This window comes from Mustela nivalis (assembly GCF_964662115.1).
Source record: "Mustela nivalis genome assembly, chromosome: 12".
NCBI lineage: Eukaryota > Metazoa > Chordata > Mammalia > Carnivora > Mustelidae > Mustela > Mustela nivalis.
The window spans coordinates 82,216,093-82,236,514 of NC_139031.1; the positions used below are offsets into that span (position 1 = coordinate 82,216,093).

Below are 20,422 nucleotides of genomic sequence, written 5' to 3' on the forward strand. Positions count from 1 at the left end.
CACAAAGGCCTAGGACAAACTTATACCTATAGTGTGCAGTACCATTCTGACATGTAGCAGATTCTCAGTCACTGTTTACTAAAGTAATAAATGGAAGTTTTAGAAAGCATTATCTTCACATTTAAATGCAGAAAATAAAAAATGGGAAGGTAAACAGAGGTCAATATGGATAACAACCTCCAGATGTTTCCCACTGATACATAGCATCATTTTTACTCATCTAAGTTCTTCAAAATTATATGTGTCAAGACTTGTAAACCATAAAGGGAGAAAGCGACTTGCATAGTAGAAAAGCAACAAATGTAGCAATTCTTTGGCTTTTTACTGTATTTCCTCAGTAAATTACTCTCACATCTAAAATGGGCTATTGTAGAGGTCCACTGGAGTCTGCACAGCTCCTGATGAAAACCCAGTAAGGCACCATAAAGAAGATGACAGAATTACAACAATTTCTCATGTCCTAGGCATAAATTATACCATGTACTAGTAAAGAGATAAATATAAAAGTAAAAGATTTGGGGCATTATAAGCATATATATTTTTTCTTTTTTTAAAAGATTTTATTTATTTATTTGAGACAGAGAATGAGAGAGAGAGCATGAGAGGGGAGAGGTCAGAGAGAGAAGCACACTCCCCGCCGAGCAGGGAGCCTAATGTGGGACTTGATCCCAGGACTCCAGGATCATGACCTGAGCCGAAGACAGTTGCTTAACCAACTGAGCCACCCAGGCGCCCATAAGCTTATATATTAATAAGCTTCTGTAACTGAAGTCAAGTAGACTCTGTACCCAGAAATTTAGAATTCCAAAAAATAAAAGAATCATCCATGGAGTCTATACAGCTACATATAAACATGTAACATTATCATGATATATTTCTGTACAGTAAGAAAAAAGGAGAAAGTAAACATCTTCACAAGAAAATATTATGCTTCCTAAAATAATATGAGAAAGCCAATAAGGTAAGACTTAAGAAAAGAAGGCATTCAGTGTTTCTACCTGTTATTTCACTTTTATACTCAACCGTGTTATGAATTAAATCCTCTCAATCTCCTTAACTAAATTTTTCTATAGTCACATGTCTTTTATTCAGGTCTCCAGTGAGTGAGATGTCCTGCCTACTGTTCAAAGTAAATCCTTCCCACCAAATCCAAAAGCCCTTACAAAAATAGTTCCCTCTCCTCTTATGACAAAACTTTTCATAAAGAACCATCTATTTCAAGTGCCTTCCGTTTATTACTTTATCACTCTTATCCCTTAAATTCTAGGTCTGCATCCAGTCTACTCAAATTTACTTTCCCAGAACGTTCAAATGTCAAATCCAGTGATATTCTTTCAGTCACTCTTCCTGATCTCTCCAAGGTTTAACAATAATCCAGTTCATCCTTGATTTTTTAACTTCCTTACTACGTTTTGGTCTAACAGCTTCATGACCAGCATCCTGAATGCTGAAGCCTTATCAATCTTCCTATAAATTTTATATATTCTTTGATCATACTCATCCACTGAGTAAACTTCTTTCAAGGGTTCTCTATACTTAGCACATAAAATATAACCACCCCAGGATGGAATCCCAAGACAATACTCTCAAGCACTTCATTCACTGCTCAATCTGCACTACTTACAATTTCTTATAAAACACTTAGTCCTTCCTGCCTTATCTCTCTACTACTTGCAAAGGCATTTCCTCTCCCTAAAATACCCTTTCTTTCTTACCCATTCCTTAGAAATAACTCGTATCACTTCCTTCATTTTTCTTTCCCTCAATTCTCTAGTAGGAACTGGAATCACTTTATTCTAAATTCATATAAAGTCATTTTTTTTTCACTCAGAGGATACCTCTGTATCAGATGTCCTTGCACATACTGTATGAGTGAAACAAGTAATTTTTATAGGAATTCAGAGTGAAGTGATACTTTTCCCCCCGTCACAGTAATCATCATGGCATTTAATACATCGTTACAGATAAATATTTAATGAATCCATGAATGAGAAGATTTCTCTCACCAACAAGCTAACTGAGGTTTATGGAATTTTTCCTTGTCTCCCTTTCAGTCAAAGCTTTCCACAATATAAATGCCACTAAATCCTAATCTTGGAAACAATAAACATAAAAATGCTCTCAAGCTGGGACACCTGGATGGCTCCAGCTGTCGAATATCAGACTCTTAGTTTCAGCTCAGGTTGTGGTATCAGGGTGGTGAGATCAAGCCCTGCAACGGGCTCCAAGCTCAAGCTTGTGTGCACACACACACTCTCTCTTTAATAAATAAATACTAAAAAACAAAAAAATTCTCGGGGCGCCTGGGTGGCTCAGTAGGGTAAAGCCTATCTGCCTTCAGCTCTGGTCTCAAGGTCCTGGGATCAAGCCTCCCATCTGGCTCTCTGCTTAGCAGGGAGCCTGCTTCCTCCCTCTCTCTCTCTGCCTGCCTCTTTGCCTACTTGTGATCTCTGTTTGTCATATAAATAAATAAAATATTTAATAAATAAGTAAATAAATAAAATTCTCTCAACTTGACGGCAATTCTAAAAGGGGGAAGTTTAATGTGAACAGTAAATAATCACTTTCTAAAAATTCACAAATATGCCATGAAGACTAACCTGGTATAATCATGAAAAGCAAAACTAAAACCTTTCAACTTTATTGATTAGACAGATTTGTAAAGTCACAAAATTCTCTGAAGAGTCTACTTAGATTTGACGGAGAGAGAGGGATTACAAGTAGGCAGAGAGGCAGGCAGAGAGAGAGGGGAAAGCAGGCTCCCTGCCAAAAAGAGAGCCTGATGCGGGGCTTGATCTAGGACCCCAAGATCATGACCCAAACTGAAGGCAGAGGCTTAACCCACTGAGCCACCCATGTGCCCCTGAAGTAAGTAAATATATTAACAAATTCATACTTGCTACCTAGGATGAACTATCAAAACATTAGATTCAGGTTAATATCTGAAGAACAAAATCAGTAATAAAAAAATTAAAATAGGGAGGTAATCAGAATAAAAGACAAAAGACGTTTTATATGTAAACAAAATCTAAATGTGTCAAGGAAAAAAGACAGCAATGAATTAAAAAAACAGAACTTAAAGGTTAAAAGGCCTAAATATAACAACTAAATTGAAAATACATGTAAAATGGGACACCTCGGTGGCTTAGTCAGTTAAGCGACTGCCTTCGGCTCAGGTCACGATCCCAGGGTCCTGGGATGGAGCCCCATATTGGGCTCCCTGCTCAGTGGAGAGCCTGCTTCTCCCACTCCCTCTGCCTGCCCTTCTGCCTACTTATGCTCTCTCGTTCTGTCTCTCTGTCAAATAAATAAATAAAACCTTAAAATGAAAAAAAAAAAAAACATAAAATTACGCATTAAGTGGACTGCCAAAATAAACAATTTCATTTGAATGAGAATATAAGCTCAACATCCTATTCCTTTTATGCATAACACATGTTTAAAAAGTAAAATAGAAAACATCCAGTCATAAGGATATATGTTACTTTGAAATGAAATAGGTACAACAGGAAAGGGATGAAAATAGCAATAGTATTAAATAGATGAAAAAATGCAAAATAGTAAAAAATCAGTTAAGAGAGTCTCATTTTGAGCCTTAAGGAATTAAATTCCCAAGACAAGCTACTCTGTAATTAAATACTAAACTAAGCACAAAATGCAGAAGAAAGTTAAAGTAACATGCCTGAGACTGCTAATCTTAGAAAGGCCTGCTTGCAAGGTTGGCCCCTGGCTGGCATCTGAGAAACTTGTTCTTTGGGAATGTTCCCACAATTCCCTGTTAAGAGTGGCTCACTATACCTAAACTTTTTGTGTAAGCAATATGTATTATATTGAACATATCTTCCTTCTGAGAGCCTGGAATTTTTATACATGCTGGACAGAAGATGCCTGTGTAATCAACCTCCAATAGAAATCTTGGGTATCAAGTCTCTAATGAACTTCCTGGCAGACAACATTTCACATGTGTTGGCACAATTCAGTACTCGAAAAATTAAGTGTATCTTGTGTGATTCCGCTCGGACAGTACTTTTGGAAGCTTGTGCCTGGTTCCCTCCAGACATCCCCCCCGTGTGCCTTTTCTCTCTACAGATTTTACTTTATATCCTCCACTACAGTAATTCATAGCCATGAGGATATCTTACCTATATGCAGTCCTATGAATCGTCTTAGTGAATCACCAAACCTATGGGTAGTCTCCAGGACCTCTGATGGACACAGGTAAAATATACTCTTTACCTTTAAACCAAACTGTCTAGCATTCACTACAGATTTTTAAAGTTTTATATAATCTGTCATTCATTTCCTGTCGTAGAATGACATATGAAATGCAGTAGTTATATAGTGACAAAATTTTAAAATACTTTAAGGAGAAACAAAAATGAAATAATTTAAGGAAATTAGATAATTTTGAGTATCAATGTTCTTCTCTTCCACTAAAAAGTTTTTGTTTTTTTTTTAAGATTTTATTTATTCATTTGACAGAGAGAGAGAGAGCGAAACAGGGAACACAAGGAGAAGGAGTGGGAGAAGCAGGCTTCCCACTGAGCAGGGAGATAGATGCAGGGAGTTGATCCCAGGACCCTAGGATTATGACCTGAGCTGAATGAAGGCAGATGCTTAACAACTGAGACACCCAGGTGACCCTAAAAAGTATTTAAAGTACACCTTTCTCTATATCTTGTAATTCTTCAAATCAGAGCATATCTTATTAAAAGGATCCTAATAACCACCCATAAAAGAAAGATGGGTTCTTAGTACTTTGGACCCTCAAAAAGTATAAAGGTATAAGGTTGATAGGGGATCCTTCCTCCACAGATGCATGGATCTATGCACACAGTGCACCCCACACAAATATACATACACATACACACAGCACCACAGACACATAAATACAAAGCGAGGCAAAGAGAGATTCAGCTACAGAGAAAGGTGCACACACATAGCTAGAGAAAAAGAGCCCCTCTTTTTCACACACACAGAAACAGAAACAAAAATAGTATACGTTGTTAATGGCTAATTATACAAAAAAAAGTTTAAAATAAAATCACAAATTTACTGGCATTTATTTCCACCACCCCAGCCTTAGTATACATTTAGTGTGAATAGAAAAAATAAAGGCTGTCCAGAAAAACTGGTTCTGATTTCATATCTAATATAAGAACTAATATTTATATATAACTCCATTATCATACATAGAAAAAAAAGGAGTAATTAGCTTAGCTATTTTCAACCTCTGGTCTTTCGGGAATGACTTTGCTTTTTTTTGCACAGCAATTATTTTCACTCTTCCTAACAAGAATTACCTACCTGTGACCTTTGGTATACTACCAATAATCTTGGATATTGGCTTCTTCCAACCCTCATGCCTGCTGCTCACCAGCAAGCTTCTGTGATATACTATAATGATAAAACTTACCCTCAAAAATACTATAATCTGGGACGCCTGGGTGGCTCAGTTGGTTAAGCGGCTGCCTTCGGCTCAGGTCATGATCCCAGCATCCTGGGATCAAGTCCCACATCGGGCTCCTTGCTCGGCAGGGAGCCTGCTTCTCCCTCTGCCTCTGCCTGCCTCTCTGTCTGCCTGTGCTCTATCGCTCTCTCTCCCTCTATCCCTGACAAATAAATAAAATCTTTAAAAAAAAAAATACTATAATCATAACATTTCTGTTCTTATCACTTTTCACAACATAAAAATGGCTAGAGGATATAAGTATGCTCAGAAAAAGTAGTTGGCAGACATTAACTATAAAAGGATGAGCTGAATAAGCTTATGTGTTAAATTCACTTGTTCCTTTAGACTATTTCTCATAAAGCAAGTAATCCTATTTCATAAGTGAAAAACATTTATAGGATTTCTGCATTAATAAAAACTTTCTGGGGAGACTAAGTGGCTAGTCAGTTAAGCAGCTGCCTTTAGCTCAAGTCATGATCCCAGGGCCCTGCGATCCAGCCCCGAATTGGACTCCTTGCTCAATAGGGGTCTGCTTCTCCCTCTCCCTCTGTGCTCTCTCTGACTCTCTCTCAGATAAATAAATAACCTTTTTGGCATGTATATAATTATGTACGTTTCTCTAGTCATACTCAGTTTGATGCAGTTTTTGATGAAAACCTGAAGGAAATGAGACTGGTGTAAAGTAAGAATTAGCATCTATTTTAGATGCTCAAGTGCTGTCATCAAACAATCAATGCCCGAGTAGCCACAGCTTGCAACATTAGCATTATCACAGAAGGAGAAAATTATAAAGACAAAATAAGGGTTGAAAGTCATGAAGGAAAAAGGGGGACATAGTAGTAACCGCACACCACCCCTACCATATTGATTCTGTTATTGTTGCACGAGACCAATAATAAAGAAGGCTCTTCCCTGTTCATAAACTAGCAGAGCTAATTGTTTTTACTGGATAATAATAATAGCTAACACTTATTGGCTGCTTACAATGGGACAGGCACTATTTTCCAAACGAAACATGTTTTATTAATTTAATTATTTTTATCTTACCCACGTAGGAGATAATTTTGTGCTGTTTTGCAATCACAGGAGTTAATCTTTCATACATGTTTACAAAAAAAAAATCATAGCCACTTATTGAATTATCTGTGGACCAAACACATTACTTGGAACTTCCACCATACTTTACACCTCTTTTAATCTTCACAACGCTGTAAAGCAGTAATTAAATTATAATTTATCTCTGTTTTACAGTAAATTCATCTTCCCCTGGTCATCTTAGAGGTCACTAATTCATTTCCAAAACTACCTCATTTTCCTCCCTTTATCATCACTGGGTTTTCCGTTTAGCTCAAAGTATCTCCTACATTCTTCATCTACTTAGAAGTCAAGGTTACTATTGCTATTACTAAAAAAAAAATCTCCATTTTCTGAGGCTATTTAAAATTTTATTTGTATATGTAATCTCTAGATTCACATATTTCACATAAATGGTATGTAAGGAATCCAACATTCAACCAAGTGACAAGAATGTTCATCACTGTACATTCCACTGGATAAGAAAATAGCTATCTGACTAAACCAGTAAAAAATGACTATTTGACTAAACCAACAGGGTAAAGTTAAGTAAACACTTCAAGCATGAATTAGCTGCTGTATAACACTAGGGTGGTTAGATTTGATTCCTGCCTCAAAGTCTTACGATCTCATTAGAGAATATAACAAAAACACATTGTCAAAAGAAATAGAATAAAAGGACCATGCACCTAACTAAGTCATCATCTTAAGCTCTGACTACTTCTTCCAAGGTCAAAAGAATTTTATAAAGTATAAAGTTCTGACAAGTAGAAAACAGAGCTTAAATAAAGTGTGACCAAGAAACAAGACAAAGAATGAAATGAAAATACAGAATCTAGTATTGTTTCTTAAATAACATAAATTTTAACCAGTTATTTCATTACACATATGGTACTGCAGCCTTTTCTTCTTAATGTAGAGATAATGGTTTATTAACACATAAATTCAGTGTCAAATTAATCAAAGTCACTGTGTTCTGATCTACAAATTCTTAACTTAATAGGGTCAGATAATGAATTTGTTAGCTGTCTAGCAACCAAAGTGCCACTGACTCTTCTTTTGTTACCAGAGTGAATTTATAACTGTCCTTACTTGTATTTCTCCCATACATATTCCCTAAAAAAGTTCAGATTTATTGGTAGGATTTGTATTATAATCCAGCCACCCCCCACCATGCATAAACAGCAACTGAAAACAAATGTAACAACAGAGAAAAAACAGCAAACAAAAAGAGGGTGTTCTTTAAGCCTGCAAAAAACTCACAGTAAAACAGTGTACCTTCTAATTCAGCTCAGAGTAAAACGTTCCCTCTGATACCAGACTATGGTATGGTGATTACAGTCAAGCATTTTTAAGCTCACTTCTTCTATCATTCCTACCATATTAAAACTGTTTTAGCCTTTTTCGATCTAAATATGGATAAAGACTAGTAAGGCAAACACAGAATTAGATGACCTATATTAAAGGAACCTAAAAGCCTAACTTTTCTGCTTTTTCATAACTCACTAATTAAATATACTAAAGACATTACTACACAGTTAGAATGCCCCACTATTACAGATCTTTCCATATTCTTACAATTAAAGTTTACTGTCAGCAAAATTCAGTGAGAAACATTTCTTATTTGAATCACTAAGCCAGTAAGTAAACTGAGGAATATAATATAGTACAACTAAAATCACTGAATATAAACTTACTTTTCAGCAAAATTTTTACTTCTCCATTTTCTTTCTTAATCTCATTCATTACTTTATGCTTTTTCTTCTCTCTCTCTTTTTCCTTATCTCGCTCTTTAATTTTGTCTTTGATTTTATCTGAAAGACAAAACAAAGAAAATATTTAAAACCACTTTATAATTTTTCCCCAAGAACTACAGTGCAATTTCTAGAATACACCATGAAAAATCAAAATTTAAAACAAACATGCCTTTTGTTCTACCTCTCAGGTCTGGGAAAAGATTTCCAAATTTCCTGTCATGTATTAACATAAAACATATATACATCATAAACTATCAAAATTGATCATTATACATTTCATTCTTGAGATTATTCTTTAATTCATGTCAACCACAATATTAAACTAACTTCAGGTCACGTAAAATAACTAACTTCAATCCAGACAGTAAACTACAATGGATAAAATGCTAGCTTTGAAACTGGCCATTATCTGGATTAATATCCTAACAGTGGAAAAATTACTCAATGGCAGTATCTTAACCTATAAAATGGTAGTCATTATCTTTCTCACAGGTTACCATTAGGATTAAATGAAAAAATATATAAAATGACTACCCAGAGCCTGGTAAACGTAAGACTAGATGTTAGTACCCTTATCCTTACTCCTTTTAAAAAGGATATGACTGATCTGGCTAGCTGGTGATAGCACACTGAGTGTGGTACATAAACAATGAATCTTGGAACACTAAAAAAAAATTTTTAAATAAATAAATAAATACAGTAAAATAAAAGGCTTAAGAACTCTAGGAATCACTGATTTGCATTCTAAAAATTTAAATTTGAGCTTATAAGATTATTTCATATCTAATTCTTGTTCATCAAGCTACTATGTACACAGCAAAACAGAAGATGTAGAGAATTTCAAAATAGTAATGTAGCCTTTGCCCTAAAAAAAAAAAAGCTTAAAATTGATTACAAAGTCATAACTGAAACACATAAAAAGTATAAAATATCTTGTAATGTGACAGATTATATAGTATATACGCATACTGCCGAATTTCTTAAAATCCTTCCTTCCTTTCTTTTTTTTTTTTTAAGTTTTATTTATTTATTTGACAGAGAGTCAGACAGAGAGAGAAGAGGAAGCAGGCTACGCAGAGCAGAGAGGCTGATGCAGGGCTCTATCCCAGGACCCTGGGACCATGACCTGAACCAAAGGCAGAGGCTTTAACCCACTGGGCCACCCAGGTGCCCCCTTACTTTCCTTTCTATAAATACTACCCAAATTCAAGTCCTATATCACCTCATATTAGATTACCATCTAGATCAGTATTGCCCAGTAGAAATATAATGCTTATCAGATATGTGAATTTGAATTTTCTAGGAGTCACATTGGAAACAAAACCAAACAGGTGACATTAAGACTAATAATAAATTTTATTTAGCCAACAGATCTAATAATTGTCATTTCAAAATAAAGCCAACATTAACAAATTATTAATGAGACATTTTACATTGTTTTTCACAATAAGACTTCAAAATCCAGTATATACTTTAACAGCACATCTCAATTCAAAGTGTTCAAGAGTCACATGACACTAGTGGCTACTATACTGAACAAATCAGGTCTACACTACTTAAACAGATAATTCTCAAAAAATTAAGTCATTACTTAATAAACATTTTAAAACTTACACTCATTAATAATAAAAAAATACAAATTCAAATAAGATACTTTACCTACCAAACTGACAAAGTGCTTTTTTAAGTGGTAATACTCAACGCAGAAGAAAGGATAGTTGATGGCAGAGCAAACGAAAACAGGGACAGACTGATTTAACAAATATGCATTGCTAAGTATAAGCAAAGGGTTCGAGATATAGAAGTGAATAAACAGGAAGTCTGTTCATATATAACTCAAATTCTAGAAATAGATTAAGCTGTTCTCATGCTTCAGACTAGTTTGCTATTCTTCCTTCTTGATGTCTAAAGTCCTTGAAATCCTGTCACAGGCTGTCATCCAGCCATAAAGTGTTACTGCAAATAGCTGGAGCTTAGACACATATATAAGTTAATATTTCCTAAGTAAACATACATTTTTTAATGAACTATTTACATATCCTTTAAAAATCACTACTGAAGAAAACAGTTACCTATCTCCACATTTCTTTTCCCAATCATCCCTATTAACTTTATTAATTTTAAAGTGTTATTTCAGTAATTACTGAACTTTTTTAAGTTTATTAAGACATAATATAAACACAGAAAAAAAAATGTAAGTATACAGCTTAATTTTTACAAAAATGAACAAACAACACCCAGGCGCCTAGATGGCTTAGTGGGTTAAGCCTCTGCCTTCCGCTCAGGTCATGATCCCCAGGTTCTACAATCAGCCCGGATCCAATCCGCCCCTGATCAGCCCCGAATCAAAGCCCGAATCCAGCTCTCTGCTCAGCAGGGAGCCTGCTTCCCCCTCTCTCTCTTCCTGCCTCTCTGCCTACTTGTGGTCTCTCTCTGTCAAATAAATAAATAAAATCTTTAAAAAAACACAAATGAACAGCACCTTGCGACCCCTCTTGTCTTCCCTTCCAGTCTTTATGCAGCATCCCCAAGGGTAACTACAATCTGACTTCTAACCACAAAGATTAAAGTAACTGTAGAATTATAATGGCATATATATATAATTATGATATAATATAAATGTATCACAGTCACAAAACAAATATTTTTCAAAATAAAATTAAACTAGCTTTTCAGGGAAAAAAGTGTAATATGGTATTACCCTATTTCTAATAAACTTTATTTATAAATATATTTATAAATTACAGGCCTAATTTTTTAAAGATATTTATTTATTTGAGAGAGAGAGAAAGAGAGAGCGTAGACGCACATGTACTAATGCAGGGGGAGGAGTAGAAGGAAAGGGACAAGCAGACTCCATCCTGTTCACAGAGTCAGACGTGAAGTTCAATCTCAGGACCCTGAGATCATGATCTGAGTTGAAATCAAGAGTCAAACATTAACCGACTGAGCCACCCAGGGGCTCCCAGCCTTTATTTTTTGGAGAGGTTTTAGGTTCTCAGCAAAACTGAACAGAAAGTGCACACAGATTTTCTACACACAACTCCTGTACCTATACATCCTTATCCATCTAACCATCCATCCATCCATCCATCCATCTATCTCTGAGAGCAGGAGCATGGGTGGGAGGCAAAGGGAGAAGAAGGAAGAATCTTGAGCAGACTCCATGCTGAGCATGGGGCTGGATCCAATGACCCCAAGATCAGGATCCGAGCTGAAACCAAGAATTGGCCACTTAACTGCTTAAACAACTGTGCCACCCAGGTGCCCCGAAATATATACCAGTTTTTTGAAAATATAATACAAACACATTCAAAAAAATCAGACTGAAAGATAATAGCACAAATTATTAAAAGCCATTATTTTTTTAAAGTAAATTCTACACCCAAGGTGTAGAATTATTAAAAGCCATTGTTTTTTAAAGTAAATTCTAGGGGGTGCCTGGGTCACTCAGTGGGTTATAGCCTCTGCCTTCGGCTCAGGTCATGATCTCAGGATCCTGGGATGGAGCCCTGCATCGGGCTCTCTGCTCAGCAGGGTGGCTGCTTCCTCCTGTCTCTGCCTGCCTCTCTGCCTTCTTGTGATCTCTGTCAAATAAATAAATAAAATATTTTTTAAAAAAATAAAAAATAAATAAATTCTACACCCAAGGTGGGACTTGAATTCATGACCCCAAATTCAAGAGTCACAAGCTCTACTGACTGAGCCAGGCAGGCACCCCTAAAAGCCATTATTTTTAAGTAGCAAAAAGTTTTAAAGTCTCTCCAAAAGGACCATATTAATTTCATAAAACAGGAAAAAAGGTCCTAGAATATGCCTTCTGGTATAATGCTATGTAAAGATAAACTGAAGACATTAAGTCGTTATATGACAAACATCCAGAAACAAAACAATGGCACTGCCAAGACCAAGAGTGATGGACAACGTAACTATAGTTACCTCCTACCCCACACTCAAAACCTTCTAAGGAAAGGAAGCAAACAAGTCATCCTACATATTCATAGCAGAAAAGCATTTTTGTGGGATAACTGCTGTCCCAACCTACATACCTGTCTCAATCTTTCAAGCTACCTTTCACTATTCCTAGAACTTTTGCTTCTTGTCAGGGCATATCCTTTTTCAAAATCTAACTTCACCTGCCTCCCCACCCCCCGCCGCCCCTGCCTGCCTCTCTGCTTACTTGTGATCTCTCTCTCTCTCTCTCTCTGTCAAATAAATAAATAAAATCTTTTAAAAAAGCTAATTTTAAATGCCTCCATTAAATGTTTCATCATCGGGCGCCTGGGTGGCTCAGTGGGTTAAGCCGCTGCCTTCGGCTCAGGTCATGATCTCAGGGTCCTGGGATCGAGTCCCGCATCGGGCTCTCTGCTTGGCGGGGAGCCTGCTTCCTTCTCTCTCTCTCTGCCTGCCTCTCTGCCTACTTGTGATCTCTCTCTGTCAAATAAAAAAAATAAATAAATAAATAAATAAAAAATAAAAAATAAATGTTTCATCATCATGTTACAGATAACACAAAGATGTTATAATGTGTTTATATGTTACAGGTAAACATGTTACAGCTAAAACAAAGTGGAAAGCCTACAAGTTCAGAAGACCTAGATCAAGTTCTGCAACCTTGATAACAAACTTTCAGATCTCCCATTTCAGCTGTAAAATGGAGTTTATATAAAGATTAAATAGGAAATATATACAAAAGCATACTGCAAAGATATAAGCCTTATATTATCTATGTCTAGCTCTCTATCCATAGTGTTGGGCCATAATAAACATTTTTTGGTCATAACAATTCAAAACACCACCGTCTATAAAAATCTCAACTCTGCTGTCATTACATTATAATGCATTCATACTCAAAAAAGGCACTTCTACATCTTTTCACAAGGAAAACAGCTCCCTAGCCCCATGTTTACTGTAACATACTGTTCTTTAAAAAACTGCCATTCTTAAAAAATCATTTCTCTTCATGACCAAGAATTTGTATGATTTTTATCCTTCATAGTCTAACCTAAGGTTTGGAAGGAATATTTAGCTAATTATTGGAATAAAAGTAAAAATCACTCTACCATAAGAACAAGAAAATACCTATTTTGAAAAGTCCAACTTAACACAAGGACTACAAGTTTTATTTTAAAAATAAAGGTCGGGGGAGGAATGCCTACATGGCTCAGACAGTTAAGTGTCTGCCTTATCATTATCCCAGGGTCCTGGGATTGAGCCCCACATGGGGCTCCCTGCTCAGCAGGGGAGTCTGCTTCTCCCTCTCCACCCTCCCTGCTCATGCTCTCTCTCTCTCTCACCCTCTAACAAATGAAATCTTTTTTAAAAAATTAAAAATGAAAGTAAATAATTAAAAAATAAAAATAAAAAGGGCGTCAGGGGACAGAGGAAAAACAGATACAAACAGACCCATTATAGAGTTTGAACCTACAGGAGCAGAAGGAATATAAGAATGGAGAAAAGGAAATGGAATAAATGAATAAGTCATTATGAACCAGAACAAACTATAAATTACATGTGTGGAAAAATACACATGTGCTAAAGATATACACTGTATGTAAAAGTTAAGATATAAAAAAGAAAACTGATTAAAATAACTTCAAATAAGATATAAAAGGGATTTTTCTATAATAATATAATATTCTATTTATTTAGCAATATATTTCTACTGAGCACTTACATGCAAAAGATAAAAATAAATAATAGTGGCATACTAAAGAGTGTTACAACCAACAATATCATTAGATTCCTACTGCTGGTAAAGCTATGCAAAATCAGTTCTTAAAAACAAATAACTGTTTTCATTTGGTTATAATAAAATTTACTAGTATTCACCTGTACTAAAGTCATTATAATACAGAGATGAAAGCATACACACACAAATATTAGGTGAATCACTTCAGTAAGGAGAAAGTCAAACTTATAAAAAGCATTGTTAGAGAATCCTTTTAAGAGATTTCTTTAATTTTTAAATTTTTTTAGAGAGAGAGGGAGGGGGAGAATAAGAGAGGGACACGGAGGAAGAATGAGACTCTTAAGCAGGCTCCACGCCCAGCATGGAGCCTGACTGGGGGTTAGATCTCACAACCCTGAGATCATGACCTGAAATGAAATCAAGAGACAGACTTGCTGAACCAAATGAGCCACCCAGACACCCCTTAAGAGATTCATAATACAACAAAAATCCATTTATCTCAAATCTTACGAATTAATTCATAGTTTTAAATAACAGAAGACTGACACTATTTTTTAATCGTTCTAATAACTTTCAAAAATGTATTATATACTTCCCTGTTTAAAAAATCTAAGAAATATATTCTTTTCATTGTGACAAATATTTAAACTCATTATCATACTCATATTGATGAATACAAAAACAAAACAAAATTTACCTGTTTAAAACTAAAAAACAGTATTTGAGTATCATTTAATTTTTATTTTCTCAGGTATCATTTATCATTCCACGTATGAGAGGTGACAGCTATAACTTCTGGCATCACCAACAAACAGGCTCATTCTCATCACTCTGTGCTACAAAATCAAACCAGGCCCATTAATACTATCCTGTATAATACAGTAGGCAGGTTATATCTAACCTTATTACAGCAAATTTCACATTGTATTCTTTCTGCTATAAATGTAGCTTTCTCCTTATAAGCATTGTATTATGTATGTTTTTTTTGTTTTGTTTTGTTTTTAAAGATTTTATTTATTTATTTGGCAGACAGAGATCACAAGTAGATGGAGAGGCAGGCAGAGAGAGAGAGAGAGAAAGAGAGAAGCAGGTTCCCTGCTGAGCAGAGAGCCCGATGTGGGGCTCGATCCCAGAACCCTGAGATCATGACCTGAGCCGAAAGCAGAGGCTTAACCCACTGAGCCACCCAGGCACACCTCATATATGTTTTTTAAGTAGAGCCTTTTTTTAAGCCTTTACCTCAATGTTTGAGTCATGAAACAGAGCCTGTGACATAGTAAGAAATTATTGTGTTATTTTCTACAGTACATCATGACTTTCTTTTCTTTTATGTGCTCTACATTGATCTTTGTTAATTCTTCCTTCCTTTCCTTATCATACCATAGCAAGGAAGTAAATTCTTAGTCCTTACAGCCTTTCAGGAGCAGTTCCTCAAATTTGTATTTCCCTTTTCTAACTGCCCTGGTTGCTTTTAACAAAAAATCCTAAGATTTAATGAAACCACTCCTCCAAAAACATTAGGGATCCACAATTTTATTGTGTGTAAAGTCTCAATAATAAAAACAATAATTTTCCTTAAAAGACCATGTGGTAGGGGTGCCTGGGTGGCTCAGTGGGCTGAAGCCTCTGCCTTCGGCTCGGGTCATGATCTCAGGATCCTGGGATCGAGCCCCACATCGGGCTCTCTGCTCGGCAGGGAGCCTGCTTCCTCCTCTCTCTCTCTCTCTGCCTGCCTCTCTGCCTACTTGTGATCTCTGTCTGTCAAATAAATTTAAAAAATTAACTTAAAAAAAAAAGACCATGTGGTAATTTCTTTTTTATATAGATCTCTTTTTATAGGAAAAATTCTTACAACATAGTATTTAAAAAAAAAAAAATAGAAAAAAATATTAGAAAAAATAACACTGCAGGAGAGCCTAAGTGTATCAGTTGGTTCAGCAATTGACTCTATATTTTGGCTCAAGTCCTGGTCTCAGAATCTTGAGAGGGAGCCCTGCTTCCTGCTCCATGCCAGCAGGAAGCCTGCTTGGGATTTTCTCTTCTTCTCCCTCTGCCCCTCCCCCCCACCCCCTAGGAGCATGGGTATTCACATGCTTTTTCTCTCTAGTAAATAAATGAAGCTTAAATTAAAAAAAAAAATAGAAAAAGGTGCAAAGGACATAAAACAAATTCCAAAAACGCTTAATGTCAAATTAATATAAAAAAAAGCTCAATCTGGAGCACCTGGGTGGCTCAGCCGCTTAAGCATCTGCCTTCAACTCAGGTCAGGACCCCAGAGTCCCAGCATCAAGCCCCCTCACCCCCCATCGGGCTTCCTGCTCAGTGGGGACTCTGCTTCTCCCTCTTCCAAGCCCCTCTCATGCTCTCTCTTTCTCTCAAAAATATAATTTTTTTTTTTTAAGTTCAATCTGGGGCGCCTGGGTCTCTGCCTTCAGCTCAGGTCATGGTCCCCGGGTCCTGGAATCGAGCCCCACATAGGGCTCTCTGCTTGGCGGGGAGCCTGCTTCCTCCTCTCTCTCTCTGCCTGCCTCTCTACCTACTTATGATCTCTGTCTGTCAAATAAATAAACAAAATCTTTAAAAAAAGAATCTTTAAAAAAAGTTCAACCTTGCACCTGGTGCCTGGGTGGCTCAGACTTGATTTTGGCTCAGGTTATGATCTCAGAGTCAACAGATGGAGCCCTGTGACAGGCTCCGTTCTAGGCATGGAGCCTGTGTGAGAGTCTCTCTCTCTCTTTCCCTCTTCCCCTTCTCTGAAAAACAAAAACAAAACAAAAGCCCAATCATTCTTATGATCCCAGAAATCCACTGCTAGTATTTAATAAAAAGGAAGTAACAACCCAGCACAAATATACATGTACAGGAGTCCTCATCTCATATTATTTACAATTACAAAAAACTGTAAATAACTTAAAGGCTTAATAAAGGGAGACTGATTAAATAAATTTGGGTATATTCATTAATGGGAAAATACAAAACCATTAAAAATCATGACTGGGGACGCCTGGGTGGCTCAGGGGGTTAAGGCCTCTGCCTTTGGCTCGGGTCATGATCCCGGGGTCCTGGGATCGAGCCCCGCGTCGGGTTCTCTGCTCAGCAGGGAGCCTTCTTCCCCCACCTCTCTCTGCCTACCTCTCTGCCTGCTTGTGATCTCTCTCTGTCAAATAAATAAAATCTTTAAAAAAAAAATTCATGACTGAATAATAGTTAATATCATGAAGTGGGGACAATGTTCATGAAATGTTAGAAGAAAATGGCAATTTAACATATATAAATGTAAATCTATAAAATGATCCCACATCTGTCATGTACACAGATCTAAGTACATGCAAACATATACACATATACATCTGTTGTATACACACCACACATAGGAGTCTTAAAACAATCGAAATCATTTAAAAATTTTTATATAAAAAATAGTTGGACTTCCCAGTCTTCCTACCCTTGTCACAGAGAGTCAAGTAATCACTCAATCTCACTTCTTAAGGCAAACATCCACTTTTCCTTTTCAGGAGAAAAGGAACAGGCTTGAAACTCAGGTACCCCAGGTAAGGCAAAGGGTGGAGATAAAAACAAGCTGACTGTACTTCTCTAAGTGCTTAAACTGAATTGAATTAGGAAAAAAGAACTTTTAGAATTTAAAAATAAAATAGCAAAACTGAAAAGCTCAAAAGTTAGAAGATAAAGTTGAGATAATCTTCCAGAAGAAGAACAACAAGACAAAGAAGTGGAAAACAGCAGAAAATAAGGTGACCTCAAGGACCAGATTCCCAAAAGATTCAGGAGATCCAATATCAAATTAACTGAAATTTCAGAAAAGGAAAACAGAATTTTATAGGGAAAAAAAATACCAAAATAAATAAATAAAAGAAATTTTCCCAGAAAAGATCAGACACCAAAATGATGATTCCATTAAGGGATGAGCACAAAGAATGGAATTCACAGTGGTAGCCCCCCTTCTCACACACACATACCAGGTACACCAGAGATAAAGAAAAGATCCTAAAAGTCTCCTAAGGAATTAAAACAACACAAAAGAAAACCAGATCACATACAAAAGATCAGGTAATAGTGTGGAACTCTTGAATATGACAGTAGATGCTAGAAAGCAATACAACAAACAAGTGCCTCCAGAATGCTTTTTAACTTAGAATTTTTTTCTTTTTTTTTCAAAGACTTATTTATTTATTCATTTATTTATTTATTTATTTATTTATTTGACACAGAGAGAGAGAGAGATCACAAGTAGGCAGAGAGGCAGGCAGAGAGAGAGAGGAAGGGAAGCAGGCTCCCTGCTGAGCAGAGAGTCCGACGTGGAACTTGATCCCAGGACCCCGAGATCATGACCCGAGCCAAACCCACTGAGCCACCCAGGTGCCCTTAACTTAGAATTTTTAACTTAGCATTCTTTCATCTGCCAAATTATCAATCAAATATGAGGGAAGACATGATCAGACAAGCAAAAATTCAAACATTTTTACCACACATGCACCCCCCTTTAGGATATGTTCAAGTAAATGAAGGAGTAAACAAAGGAAGAAGAAGGCATGAGACCAAGGAAATAGGAGACTGAGCACAGGCGGGCACACAAGGAACTATCCATATATGTGCTGCCGAAGGGAGCACACAAGGAACTATCCGTATGAAAGCTGTGCAGCTGGCTTAAAGGGCAGCCAGTTCAGACTGAAGGACAGCAAGAGAGCACTGCAGAAAGTACCTCCAGGAATAAAGAGGAATTATCACACAACAAAGAGAACAGGACAGAAAATGAATATGCAACAGATATAAACAGATCTTGCTTGACTTACAAAGGGATTTCATCTCAGTAAACCCATTCATTGTAAATTCAAAGTAACATTAACTCAAAAATGCATTTAATACACCTAACTTACTAAATGGGCTCAGAGCACTTACATTAGCCTACAGTTGGACAAAATCATCCAACACAAAGACTATTAAAAGTGTTGAGTATCTTAAGTAATTTTTGAATATTTTACTAAAACTGAAAAACAAAACCGTTTTATGGAGATAGAATGGTTATAAATGTTTGGGTTGTTGACTCTTGTGATCCCATGGTTGACTGGCATTATGGCTCACTGCCCCACCCAGCATCACCAGAAAATATCCTACAACATATTGCTAATTCAAAAAGCACAGTTCAATTCAAAAGTATGATTTCTAACTGAATTGCGTCACTTTCCCACTATACTCAAGTCAAAAAATTGTAAGTCATTGTAAGGTGGGGACCATCTGTGTGTAAAGAGAGGTAATTTTTAAGTATTATGAAAACCCAGAAGGCTGTACAGAAAAGGATCTCTGATCTGCACTCAAAAGTATTTGCCAAGTCATAATTAACACTGATTATTATGTTACAACTAAGTTTTATGAAATTACTGGATAAAAAAGAAGCTAGGTTATAAAAATGCTAAATTATTTTTAATCTTAACAAGAATGCAATATATGCCTAAAACTTTTAATCAAAAATCAAAAGGCTGTATGAACACTTTATTCAGAAATTTGGAATTAAGAGATGAGAACTAAAAGAGTTAACAGCTGGTGGCTAGGGCAGAGAATGGAAACAGGGCCATTTCTCATTATAAACCTTTCAGTACTACTTGATTTTTTTTTTTTAAGATGTATTTTATTTATTTCAGAGAAAAAGAGCGTGTGCACATGTGTGCAACTCGGGGGAGGGGCAGAGGAAGAGACTTTTCAAGGGGACTCCCTGCAGCGAGGGGGGGGGGGGCTTAATCCCAGGACCCTTGAGATCATGACCTGAGCCAAAACGAAGAGTTGGACACTTAACTACCTGAGCCAGCCAAGCAACCCTTGATTTTTTTTTTTTAGTAAAATTTATTCTTGGGGCGCCTGGGTGGCTCAGTGGTTTGGGCTGCTGCCTTCGGCTCCGGTCATGATCTCAGGGTTCTGGGATCGAGCCCCGCATCGGGCTCTCTGCTCCGCAGGAAGCCTGCTTTTCTCTCTCTCTCTCTCTCTCTCTCTCTCTCTCTCTGCCTGCCTCTCTGCCTACTTGTGATCTCTGTCTGTCAAATAAATAAATAAAATCTTTAAAAAAAAAAATTTATTCTTAAAGTCATGGCCTTCCTCTCAAAAACCAGTAGCCCAATTCTAATCATGAGAAAAACATAAAACAAAACCCAATTGAGGAGCATTTTATAAAATGCCTGATCAGTACTCCTCAAACCATCAACGTAATCAAAAGCAAGAAAAGTTTGAGGAAACTGCCATAGTCAAGAAAAGCCTAGGTAGACATGATGACCAAATGTAATACAGTATCTTGGGTGGGATTCCTTGAACAGAAAAATGACACTAAGAAAACCTGTATTAAGTATGGTCTTTAGTTAATGATATTGTATCAATACTGATTAACTATGACAAATGTACAATACAAATGTGAAATTTTAGTAAGAGGAAGTACAAGATACA

The 20,422-nt window shown here is 36.5% G+C and overlaps 1 protein-coding gene across 2 annotated transcripts in view; it reads right to left on the reverse strand.

The window, feature by feature from the left end:
• Window positions 1-20,422, reverse strand: part of RSBN1L (round spermatid basic protein 1 like) — a 66,163-nt gene that overhangs the window by 19,288 nt on the left and 26,453 nt on the right. For both annotated transcript variants that reach the window (XM_082691858.1, XM_082691857.1), the window contains exon 2: window positions 8,224-8,340. In XM_082691858.1, the coding sequence (XP_082547984.1) occupies window positions 8,224-8,340 (117 nt within the window). The remainder of the gene's footprint in view (window positions 1-8,223; window positions 8,341-20,422) is intronic.